Raw genomic sequence first — 13,095 nt, 5'->3', positions numbered from 1 at the left:
TGCCTGATGTTTCAGAATTAGTAAACAAATAAATACAACAAAACTAGAGAACAAAGAGGAAATAAAGCCCCAAACTAGTTTTCCCCACATCCATTTGCCTCATCCTGAGGCAAATTCCTTCCTGATCACTATCTCAGCAGAAAGTGAACCTGCAAATATCCTTATTTAAGTATTTTCTTCCTAAGGGTTATTTTTCCCGGTCAATAAGGCATGTCAATGCTGGTCTGCCCCATGACCAAGCTATCTCAGGCAGGATCCTGGCTGTGGCTTGTTTCATGATTTATGGCAGCTCAGCTAGGTCAACAATAAATGCTTTGAAAATTCACACCCTTTTCATGCTTGGTCTGCAGATTCCTGACAAAAGTTCCTGTTTTAGTTCAGTTGAATCATGACATTTAATTTCCTTTATGTTTACTGTTTTTCTATCAAGCAAAAGGCAAATCCTAATACTGCATGCTGATGGAAAGACCTTGCTTGCACTAGTTATCAGTTGTGGGCTACATGCTAGTTATGTTATTTTTTTAAGCTTGTGCACAAGACTACTGTCTTGCCTTGTGTTTTTAGAGGTTTCAAAGAATGATTTATTGAGTAGGGTGCTAATAGAAAGCCAAGGTACAATTCCTCACTTTTTCCAGAGTTATCTGTGTCCTGTACCAATCGCCCTGTAACCATGGGGCTGTTGCACTGATGCACTGTTCTGCATCGCAGTGGCAATGGCAAAGTTGGTAACGTACTAAGGCAGTACACTAATTGTAAAGCAACTTTGGATTAATGGATAGTTTTACCTCCTGACTTGCAAACCAGCCCAGATTTTTTACAGTAGAAAGAATCTGGAGCTTTTTGGGGAATTATTCTCGCGCTATCCCTGTGACTACCGCGTCTCTCATTCCCCTCTGAAATGCAAACAGATGCATTTGAATGAATGCTGGCACAAGCAGTGCCACCCAGTGTCAAGACCAGAAATGCCTTGCTTATGTCCCAGCTTGCACTGAGTAAATGGGCAGCGGTCACATCCCCAAAGCTGTTGTCTCCTCGGGGGCTGAGGTTATACCACTCCACACCAGGACTTCTGTGGTTTAAGCTGCTGTGTTGCCCAGCTTTCCCGGTACCCATCCATGGCAGCCTCCTTAGACATCAAACAGCTGAAACATCGTGTGGCCTGGGTTTTTGTTGTGCCCCTAAAATGTGCCTGAACTTAAATACTGGCAGAGCAAAGTGTTTTGTACAAGAAGTTAGGTCTTTTGTAAATGCACAATAACAACCTGCAAGGACAAGGCAGTCCACAATGATCTTCAGCCATTTTAAATAAAATGATCTTATGCATAAAGCTCAAGTCTTATGACGACTTAAGTTTTAGGGGTGTATGGAACGGGCTTCTTGGTGCAGAAACTGAATGTCCTGGTTTCGGCTGGGATAGAGTTAATTTCCTTCCTCATAGCTGGTCAGTGCTGTGTTTTGGATTTAGGATGAGAATAATGTTGATAACACACCGATGTTTGAGTTGTTGCTGAGCAGTGCTTACACTAGTCAAGGCCTTTTCAGCTTCCCATGCTCTACCAACTGAGAAGGCTGGAGGTGCACAAGAAGCTGGGAGGGGGCACAGCCAGGACAGCTGACCCAAACTGGCCAAAGGGACATTCCATACCATGGGACGTCATGCTCAGTACAGAAACCGAGGGAAAGTTGGCCGGGGGGGCTGCTGCTCAGGGACTGGCTGGGCATCGGTTGGCGGGTGGTGAGCGATTGCATTGTGCATCACTTGCTTTGTATATTATTATTATATTTCAATTATTAAACTGTTTTTATCTCAACCAACAAGTTTTCTCGCTTTTACTCTTCTGATTCTCTCCCCCATCCCACAGGGAGTGAGCGAGCGGCTGGGTGGTGCTCAGTTGCTGGCTGAGGTTAAACCATGACACTGAAGTTTAGGTGTGAAAAGGTTCTAATGCCAAAGAGTGAGATAAATTAATTATGAGGAAGAAGGCTGTGTAGCTACCAAGAAATGAGAGAAAATTCTTCCTAAAAATTATTTTTGTTGAAGTTGGGAAGTTTTTTGCACGGAAAAAGGGGTTGTATTCATATCTGGGCCCTCTTTATCAAATGAGAAATGATCTTTGTTTGCTCTCTTTGCCCTCGGTGTACATCTGCAGGTAAATACTAATCTGTATGTAATCACCGCACTACCTAACTTCATAACAAACCTTTGAGTTTTCAGCCTTTCAGATAAGGCATCTAACTGGCTGTCTACATATCTACATAGGCACTTCTATTACTAGCACACCATCACGAGAACTGGGGAAGCAAGTCTGTATGTGGTTCTGGCCCTTGACATTTTAAATTTGGGTCATTAATCTTAGTCACTAAAACATTCAAGAGTGTATCAGCCCCACCTCGTTATATTCACCAATTAGTCCTATAAGCTTTTCCATCCAGCTTTTACATATTTGTAGTACTCGTATATTATTCAAAAAGGTATTTAATAATTTTTCTACTATCAGAGATTATTCTTCTAAATTTCTAGCAGGCATGCCCTACCCAGTCATAATACATGACCAATCATACCCAATACATAAGCCATTATATGAAGTAAGATTTATATGTATACGTAATATTTTCTTAAATCAAATTATATAGTTAAGGGGGAAAAGTTTTCTGTTCAGTCTCATTTCTTTTTATTTCATGTTGTGTAGCCAGTATTTCAAATGGCAGTTTTCAATATCTTCTATGCTGAGCAGCAGTATTATTGCAGCTACAATAAAGCCAAAATATCTTTGAAAGAGGTCTGGTTTTCTCACCATCTCAGTTGGTCTAATATTGCCCTATAAACTTGCTGCATTTAAACCATTCTTAAGTCATCACCAATACAACAACACTGTTGTTCAACTGTAGTAAGCAGAAATTTTTCGGAACTCTAGCACTTATTGTGGAAAGCCAAGAGCTGCTTCTAGATATCACTGGAATTTGTACAATAACCAGTGCCCTTCTATCATCATAATTTCTGTCTTCACAGACAGTGAATAATTATTTGTTAAATATATAGAATTCATCTTCAACAGTAAAATATCCAGATTTGTTTTTACTAGTAGGGGATAACATATTTTTTGCCTGGCTGCCTCTAGCTCTTAGAATTTATACCAAAGGAGACCACTTTTATAATCAGGAACAACACATAGTCAGAAAAAATAGACCTTAAAAGGTGATTTTTATTTTTTAAGTTATCCTTAAATGCACAGCAGTTATGCAAGGGATTCTCTTTTCTTTTGCCTTATCTCAGTGGTCTGTTCTGTTACTAGTGTCTGAAGACACTGGAGCAGAACTCATGTGTCCTGTCTGCTGGCTCATACTTTCTAATAGGCACCTTTTAAAATTGATCCTTGATCTGTTATAACAATTATTTTTGATGAATTTTCCTCTGCCTTCCTTCTTTTAATGCATTGATGAAGAGATTGAAGGATTCATTTCAGACTGAATCTTTGTCTTGCTAACATGGAAAACATTAAAATCTTGAATGAAGAATAAATTTTCTAATGAGAGCTGATTTTTTTTGCCAAAGCCCACTTAAATAATTGCTCAGGATTATACAACGCATTCCCCATATGTCTCAAGAAAGGGTAAAATGGACCAAATGGAGAGCAACTTTCTTCTTTAAAACATTTTCCCTGGATGTTTGTCCTTCCTAGGTTCATTAGTCTCTTCCACTTTTCACTGTACCATCACTGCACTGGAATAATAGTCCTAAGATGGGATGCTTCCAAAACATCCACAGCATTGGCACCGGGTATGCAGAAAGCTTTGCCTACTGACAGTGAGAAGTGCCTGCAAGTGCTGCCATTCATATGTAGTAGTACAAAGGGTACATAAGTAACTGAAAGGGTAAAGCACACTGATACATTGACTTATCAGCATAACTCTAAACGTCATCTTAGTATGCAGTACCTACCAAGACAACCATGATCACAACCACTATGACTTAAATTTAGCTTTAGCTTTTCACCAGCATTCCTTGAAACAGTTGATGTGACAACAGAGGAATTTATATTGCTCAATATTTTCTGTTGCGTGCTGCCCTGTTTAGAGCATTCCATTAGGCTACAATAGTATATCTTTATAATATAATAAGTGACTTTCCTTACCAGAAATAATGGAGTCATTCAAAACTTCCTCATCCTGATAAAAAACAGAGTCTTCCTTGAGCTCTGAGTTCATAATCATGTTTTCTTTGTTCTCATCCGACTCTTTAACCGAGTTCCGCTTATTTTCTGAATCACTGCTGTAACTCAGTGAGTTCTCCTTTTCTTTGTTGCGCTCAATGCTAGATGTTCTGGATGGACGGACATCCACTCTTTTTTTTGGAGAGCCTTTGCTTTCTCTTCCATGGAAGCTGTGGGTGGAAGGTGCACAGCCCAGTTTTTACAAAAGACTGTTTTATTGCCACAGTAGGCACTTACGTTATATGAGAATGAGCAGAATGTCTTGTAGCTCGTAAAGGCCAGGGCAGATTGTTCAACATGGGACAACATGGGATGGCATTCTCAAGACTGTGTTGAGAATGGCTAACGCAGATCTACTTTCCTATCTCTGTCATAAAAATAAGGTACGGAAGGGTGGTGACTAGTGTATTTCTTTGATGTATAGCCACATGCAATACTGTACTGATTAAAAAAAACCACACAGCACGTCCTTCTAATGTAAAACATACATTGCATGAAATATTACCATTCTGATATTTTATGATCATGACAAAGGTTTAACAGGGCCTGGAAGTAATATTGTATGAATCTATTCCCCATGACAATAGTTGTTACGGAATTGAGAAATGTTACCAACTTAACTCCAAAGCTCTATGATGGAAAAGGTTATCTCTGTCCTCCTCTAATACACAGGAGGGCTTATAATGAAAACCAGACAAAGTACCCAATGTACTCCCACACAAGCATTTGTATTAAGAATGGATACCGTATATGCTCATGTATAAGCCAAGAGACATATACTGAAGTGGTAGCATTTCTCTTATGTAGAGTACTGATATTTAGAGCAGGACATGCCTTAGCTGCTCTAACTTGGTGACTTGTGGCGAGATTTTCTTTTGCAATAGGTCAGGGATTATCAAATGATTCTACCTGTTTGAAAACCTACTTCCATGTCACAGTATAGCCTCCTAATAAAGGAAGAACATACTTTGAAGTAACTGCCAAATTAAGCACTTTAACCAGGGATGGGTGTTCAAAGAAGTGACATCAAGAGGAAGGCAAACCCAAGCTGTAGGACTAAATAAAATGCTAATAACAGGGTAGGAACATTTACCAAGAAAAATAATTTAGTGGAATGACTCTCCTCATGCACCCATATAGCCAAGAGGCTGTAGGTACCTGTCCTGACGGTGTTTGGTGGCCAGAGCCCTGTGGAGTTCTTCAATTACTCTGCTGGGAGGTAAAGGCAGGTGGACGGCAGCCAGGTGAGGGGAACCGGTTGGTGGTGTTACCTGTCCTCTGACATGGGGATCTGAACTTTTCTGGCCAGAGGGATGGAAGAGAGCAGCTTGTCCTGAGATTTGGGAGGAACCAATGACGACATAATTCTTCAGGATGGTGGACGGAGGAGATTTCATGGCTGGGTCATCTATTTCACTTCCTGTTGTCAAAACACAAGAGGGTAAGAGGTTGTGCAACGCTTCTCATTTTTTTGCACAGAGTCTGCCCTGAAATTAATTTGTTGTGTTGAACGGAAGAAAACGGTGATATTTTGTTCTTGCTAGGGGGTAACTGGTTAAGCTGAGTAACTATCTGAATTCAGAAGGCTCCTACTACACAGACCCAGATCTTTGATCTAGCAAAATAGATGCCTCCCCCAGTTCCCCTCTTTCCCGCAGTATCAGATCCTCCTATTTCCCAGCCCACCAATGCATTCGTGATTGCCAGCACTGTTCTTCCTATCCACCAATGGCTCGTACTGCGGTGGCTTCACAATCTAGCACTTTCTCTGCTGGACTCTGGCAGACTGTATTAAGATTTATGCACTGTGGTTCCCAGTCAGGACAAAATGTACCAGTGTCTATTATCTGCTCCTCTGTAATTGCTGCACAGCTTAGACCTCCTCTGTCTTTCATATGCCAGTTGAGGAAATGCCAAAATTGTTATAATATGAGGATAATGTTCGCATAACAAAACTTGCCAAATGAAATCCAAATGAAAGATGTGGTATTGAGCACTAAGAAGAAAAAAGAAGGGTGGGGCAATCTAATCTTTTTTTACCCCCAGATTCAGGGGTTTTTTATGCAATGTAAGCATTTTGTTGGAAATTAGACTTTGATATATACATTTCTCTAGCATCTGAGTCCAAAACACAGCAGACGTTTCCCTGGTTGTAAATTTGGTAGTTTCACATTCTTAAGATAACTGAACATCTGGCCTGAAAAAGATGCTGATTAGTTTTTCTGTTCTGCAGTTCTCTTCCCCTTTCCCCTATATCTCTGTCCCAAGCCTCTGGCGTATGGCGTTGTTTACACCAATAGCTCAGTCTGGGTGTGAAAAGGCAATGTGAGTGCTTCATACAAAAGAGCATTTCTTTTCTCTTGTTGCCACCTAGTGTTTTAAACAGGAATTTAAACTGACAGACCTTGTACAGCTTTTGTACAAACTTGTTTTCACGGATCATTTTTACTTTTTCCACTTACTTTTGAGATAAATCCTGCAGTTCATAGCAGAGGAAAACTTCTGCTCAGGCCAGGATTATCCTGAAATAACCACGTAAAAAGGACTTGGTTCCTATTAGCAGCGTAACTTACTAGAAAACTGGAGAGGAGAAAAGTAGGTTTGAATATTAACTTCAGCTATTAAATATTTCCTCTCAGACCCAGCACCCTGCATGATGGTTACCAGCTACATGCCTTTTCTTAAGTTCACTGCTGGAAATCTGTTACAGCTCTGTAAGTGTAGCGCTGCGAACAGAGCTGGGCATCTGGAGGTTGGAGGGCAGAATTACTGAGGACAACAGCAAAAGCACAAGTAGGAAGAAAAACTCCTGTAGCGATAACCAAAATCAGACATTGAAAATTTGAGCAACAACGCTAAACCTGGTCTCTTTTTCACATTTGTGGGGTGAGGAGAAGAGCATTTTTCAATGAGGAGAGTTGCATCCACAATTAAAACTTCTCTCTTATTCTAAGAAAGGTCTGACTTTTTTTTCATTTTTGGAAGGCATTTTTGCACACTTCTCTCCCTCCAACCCAGAACCCTAACCAATAGCCAGAGCTTCATTCATGTCTCTGTGCATCCAGGAGACAGGGGTCAAGCTAGTCCAAAAGTTACCCTATTCAAAATCTGAAATGTCTGAAGCACAAGGGCATTTCTTCAAGTGTCTAGTGCCCAACGTGCAATGTCTTGGCAATGAGACACCTTCCCACCCCGGAGCTCCTCCTGCACTGATCAGGCTGGTTGCTGCGGCCAGGAGACAGCCAACCTGTGCTAAGCAAAGATGTTTTTTCAGCACTCAAGGGGATTTTGATTATGTGCTACCGTAGAGATGCACAGAGGACATTTATGATCGATCATTGCCTGAGGGGATGAAAAAAACCCACCTCTTAAGTCACTTTATACCACTGCACAGTGAGAGAGGGTGTCCGTGTTTTCTCAGAGCAAGAACCCGGGGTTCAGCTCAGCCCTAAAGCAGGAAAGGAGGAGATTTGTTTTCTCTTTATACCTGCTTGTTCCTGGAACAGGTCAAAGGCCAATTTTGTCCTCATTGCAGCTTGGGCCAATATTGAGAGTTGAGAGTTTCCTTAGATCACACCTTATTTGTCCTAATGACAGCTGTTCAGTGAATAATCTTGCAAAGTGATGTCTTGGCACCTTGCCCTGTTCCCCCTCTCTCTGTGATTAATTGGTGCTTGGCTTGTTCCTCACTCCTCTGCTAACAGCATCTCTAACATTGTTAAGGGGGCAAAAACTAAACACAAAAGAGCTTTTCAGCCTCTTCATTTCCCTTTTCTTTCATAATCGCTCTTTCTCTCTCCCCATACATTTGTATTCCCTTTCACTCATTGACAGTATTTGTTTAGTCTTAACTTGCCACTGCCTCCACATTCACACAAAAATAAACAAATGTATAATCACTATTGAAAAAGGGTCTATAGTTATTGGAGTCACTGAGAAAACTAAGAGTTGTTCTTTGTGGAAAATTTAGATGAGAATGAAATACCAAAACTCAGAATATCTTAGACGTTACAGGAAATACTTTGGTTAAGCAGCAAAATATCTAGACTCAAAATGCTGTGAAGTGGTGGAGCTGTAATCTTGTTACCCTCTATGGGTCAGGTTTTCCAAATAGCCTACATCTCATGCAGAGCATGGCCTCCTCGTCAGTTGAGCAAAGTCAAAGGGGTGTCCTGGTTGTGCCTGTTCATGTTGCAAGGTGGAAGGGGCAGGCTAGAGCCTGACCCATAGCACAGAACGTTGAAGCAATCTGAACAGCAGCTCCCAAGGAGCATTATGATACCATTTTGAATCCAGCTTCCACTTAAACTCTTACAGCTTTTAAGCATGGACAAAATATGGATATTTTCCATGGGAAACAAATGCTTGTAATTTTCCTCAAAAAGACTGAAAACCTCAATATTTTCTATGAACCCCACTGGTCAGATCACAATGCCCCTCTGATATTTTGTTTCCTGGTGACTTTGAAAACCCTATTCATTGTGCCAGTAGATGAGTGTGGATGCAAATCAGGGCTGAGATAATGGCTGTCATTTAAAAGTCTAACTATCCAACAGGTCTGACATTTAGATGTCAGGACTTGATTCTAATTTGCAATAAGGCCCTTTTAACTGCTTTTACCATATGTAGGGGCCCTAAAATTGGAACAAACTAAAATCATATTCACTTTAACACCCTTCCTGCAGTGCCAGAATGTTGGAAAATGTAACAACATTGGCAATACATTAGAAAATCAGGCCCAGAGGAATTGCTCTTGAAACATTCAATGAAGACTGGCACGGAGGATTGCTTTGTGGGAGCCAGGTGTATCACTTATGTGTGTGTTCTGTGTAACTAGGCCAGATTTCATAGCTCTAGTTTAGACCTACCCTAGAGAGCAAACTCTTCAGACAGAAACCTCTACGGAACCTATTGACTTGAACTTGATTTTGGCTGTTGTACTGTTATCCAGCAGGAAGCTAGGTAATGAAAACATTTAAATCTTCCTTGTGTTTTATGGCATACTGATATGAGCATCTGATTCAGCAGTTGTTTGCAGTTGGTTTGATTTGTTTTACATGTGTTCAGTGCAATAGACTCGCAACAAATAATCCCCTGAGAGATTCAGGTAAATATGTGAAGTACAAAGATCAGTGCATTGTTATCAGGCAACTGGACCACTCAGTTAATGGAAATCATTAGCATTCTGTTCATTCAATATAACCAGCCTGATTTGCAGCAGTTTGCGGCAATAGGCTTAAAAAAGGGTGTAAGAAAATAATTGTATACTGTGCTGTGTAGGCCAACAACACATAAGGGATGGGAAAGTCTCTGCTGACCAGTAATGACTGACCTGTTATGCTCTTTGTGATTTTGGAGATTGCCTTAGGTGGTGGAGCTGGGAGCAACGGAGGGCTGGGAAGCTGTGCTGGGTTTCTTTCTGTCTGTTTCTGGGGGGAATCTGTGGATTCGGATACAAGTAAGGCTTGTGGACTGTCTTCAGATGCTGGCAGGCTGGCATCTTCTAATTCTTCCGTGGGTGCTGAAGGTTTCTTGGCTAGTAGGAAGATGAGTAAAATTAATGGAACATGAAGTTAATAATAATGATAGGCCAGGAGACAATGCCAGGAACATTCAGAAAAACAGAACATGTGGCACACAGCTAGAAGCACTTCTTTTCCATAGTGAAAATAATTATGGTGTAAAATAGCCAACCAGCCAAGGCAGGTACAGAATAAAATGTACAAGGATATTGAAGAAGTGTTAGTTTTGATGTTCCTGGGAAAACTGAGCTTCCCTTACTTCCCTAAAGCCTTTTTCCCTTTCCTTTTTTTTTAATAATGAAGACAGCAAGGCAAAGCAACTTTTGAGAACTGCAATGAATTTTCTTAGAGCATGCAGCTGCAGTGGTGGCACAGTTACTGAGTGAGTACTCTTCTGTGCTAGGAACACGCAGCCAAAGGGCAAAGAGTATCAAACCGGTAATATTACATGAAAGCTGACTTTCCAATTGTTTGTTGTACACATTTATTTTCACAATCTAATTTTTATCATATTTAATGCATGACTTCAACTTGCATCCCAAGTCTTCTTTTACTGTACCTGGCTCCAGAACTGTTGAGTCTTTCCTGAGGTTAAAGTTGATAACCAAGAAAAGCCTGCCATACAAAAGATTTGCCATTGGATCTCAGCAGCTAGTGTGGAACAGAGAATCGGTGAAGTACTTAAGAAAAACTTCAATCACTGTCCCGGTTTCAGCTGGGATAGAGTTAATTTCCTTCCTCGTAGCTGGTGCAGTGCTGTGTTTTGGATTTAGCATGAGAATAATGTTGAGAACACACCGATGTTTTAGGTGTTGCTGAACAGTGCTTACACTAGTCAAGAACTTTTCAGCTTCTCGTGCCCCACCAGCGAGAAGCTGGGAGGGGGCACAGCCAGGACAGCTGACCCAAACTGGCCAAAGGGATATTCCACACCATATGACGTCATGCTCAGCACATAAACTGGGGGGAGTTGGCCAGGGGGCAGTGATTGCTGCTCAGGAACTGGCTGGGCATCGGTTGGGGGTGGTGAGCAATTGCATTGTGCATCACTTGCTTTCTATACTCTTTTATTATTATCCCTTCCTTTTCTCTCCTATTAAACTGTCTTTATGTCAATCCACGAGTTTTACTTTTTTTTCCCCCCGATTCTCTCCCCCATCCCACTGGGCAGGGGGGAGTGAGCAAATGGCTGTGTGGTGTTTAGCTGCCTACTGGGATAAACCACAACAATCACCAAAGCCTTAATTTGAGATGGTGAAGCAATGCTCATTTCAGGATTGTCTCCTGAAGATGGCAAAAGCACTTAGCTCTTAAAGTTAGTGCAGGCTGAATCACTGAGCAGTTCATCAAATTGACCTGGCTGTGATGAGGGCACAGGGGAATAGATCCAGGAAGGCATGAAGCTGAAGCAGGACATAGGTGGAATTTCAGTGATGAAGTCCAAACTTAACACCCTTGAATCCTCCTCAGATACGAGCTGACTCTGGCAGTGCTTAAACTCACACAGTGCCTCACTGTTTGACTTTCACACTCTGTTACATGTCCTGATCTCTTCCTTGGCATATGTGGGGACCCACAGAGAGGCTTGAGGTTGACTCTGATCCACGACCCCAGCCACGGCCAGGCTCTCTCCAAACTGCATTTCCAGCCACTATGGGCTCAGTAGTAGCCATGAGTGTTATTTTTCCTACCCTAGCAGGTGAAACACTCATCCAAATGGGGAGATCACTGTTTAAGTCTCTCCTCAGCATAGAATCATAGAATAGTTTGCATTGGAAGGGACCTTTAAAGGTCATCTAGACTAACCCCCCTGCAATGAGCAGGGACATCTTCCACTAGATCAGGTTGCTCAGAGCCCCGTCCAACCTGAGCTTGAATGTTTCCAGGGATGGGGCATCCACCACCTCTCTGGGCAACCTGTGCCAGTGCTTCACCACCCTCATTGTAAAAAATTTCTTCCTTATATCTGGTCTAAATCTACCTTCTTTTAGTTTAAAACCATTACCACTTGTCCTACTGCTACAGGCCCTGCTAAAAAGTTTGTCCCCATCTTTCTTATAAGCCTTCTTTAAGTACTGAAAAGCCACAATAAGGTCTCCCCAAAGCCTTCTCTTCTCCAGGCTGAACAACCCCAACTCTCTCAGCATTTCCTCATAGGAGAGGTGTTCCATCCTCCTGATCATTTTCGTGGCCCTCTTCTGGACCCGCTCCAACAGGTCCGTGTCTTTCCTGTGCTGAGGACTCCAGAGCTGGACGCAGTACTGCAGGTGGGGTCTCACCAGAGCAGAGCATGAGAGACGTCCAAACTGCTTGGGCTGGATAAATGGCAAATCCCACTCCTTTTAACATTCTGGATTGTCTAAACAAAGTACCTTTCCCTCCAAACCATTCCAGCGCATCTCCTAAAAGCTCACAGTAGTGGGCACCCACAGCTGCCACATCACAAATCTTTTCTTGGCTCAGTTTTATGTCTTGTTTGGAATACAAACTCTCTGTATTAATGAGCATTCAGCATCCTCATGTTCAGAGTGCATGGGCAGGCACCAGAGCACTTAGGCAGTTGGAAACAATAGCATGGGCAAGATAATAGCATTTAATTTGTTGACAAACAGATTAATGAGTATGCCTAGAAGAGGAGGAATGAGTATTTATCATTCAAAAAAGACAGGAAAGTAGAATAAATATGCATTGTTAACAGGAATTCTTGTGAAATTTGGCTTGATAGGAAAGCTGCCGTATGTGATAGTTGCCTGAATGATAGAAGGAAATAGTTTTCTTTTAAATATACTTCTAGGGAAATGCTTTGTTCCAGGCTGACATCACTTTGTATTTTTGTGCCTACTGCATAGAAGACAAAATGTGGAATAGAGGAAAAGAAAAATTAAGTCACTAATGGGTTACATTACAGAAAGATCAAGAGCTCCAGTAGATGTTAGTATCTTGATAGGAAAATTAGTCAGATTTGAGTGCATTCCCCTGAGTGGAGTGATACTTTCTTCTGGCAGTAACTTCACTGAAATCAGTAGACCTCCCTGTGACATGAAGTGCTGTTTGGCACGGACGCAGAGGAGCAGCCATAGTGGGACCTTTCCTATAGAGAAGGTGGATCTGAAACACACTCGGCCTCAGTCAAACAGATCTTTTTGTTTCTGAACTCCATCCTGTTCTGAGAGTGGTATCACAAAAACAAACTGGCATTGTGCACTGTTGTCTGAAGAATGTCCATTTTACATTCCCTGCAAAGAACGGTTTGCTTCTGTTTTTTTCTGTGGTTGTTTCTGGTAACAACAGCACATGTTTGACTCAGTCTGAAGGCAGATCTGAGTCTTGAGTACACAAACCTATTAACAGATTTCATACTG

General features: G+C 41.6%; 1 protein-coding gene across 1 annotated transcript in view; it reads right to left on the bottom strand.

Annotated features, from left to right (window-relative positions):
* PHACTR3 (phosphatase and actin regulator 3) overlaps positions 1-13,095 on the bottom strand; it is a 55,533-nt gene that overhangs the window by 34,266 nt on the left and 8,172 nt on the right. The window contains exons 4-6 of the mRNA XM_009326789.1: positions 9,544-9,747; positions 5,370-5,631; positions 4,134-4,381 (exon numbers count right to left, since the gene is read on the bottom strand). Of these exons, the coding sequence (XP_009325064.1) occupies positions 4,134-4,381; positions 5,370-5,631; positions 9,544-9,747 (714 nt within the window). The remainder of the gene's footprint in view (positions 1-4,133; positions 4,382-5,369; positions 5,632-9,543; positions 9,748-13,095) is intronic.

The sequence above is a fragment of the Pygoscelis adeliae genome, unplaced genomic scaffold (genome assembly GCF_000699105.1).
Source record: "Pygoscelis adeliae isolate BGI_AS28 unplaced genomic scaffold, ASM69910v1 Scaffold286, whole genome shotgun sequence".
Classification (NCBI taxonomy): domain Eukaryota; kingdom Metazoa; phylum Chordata; class Aves; order Sphenisciformes; family Spheniscidae; genus Pygoscelis; species Pygoscelis adeliae.
This window is presented reverse-complemented; position numbering and strand designations above follow the sequence as displayed.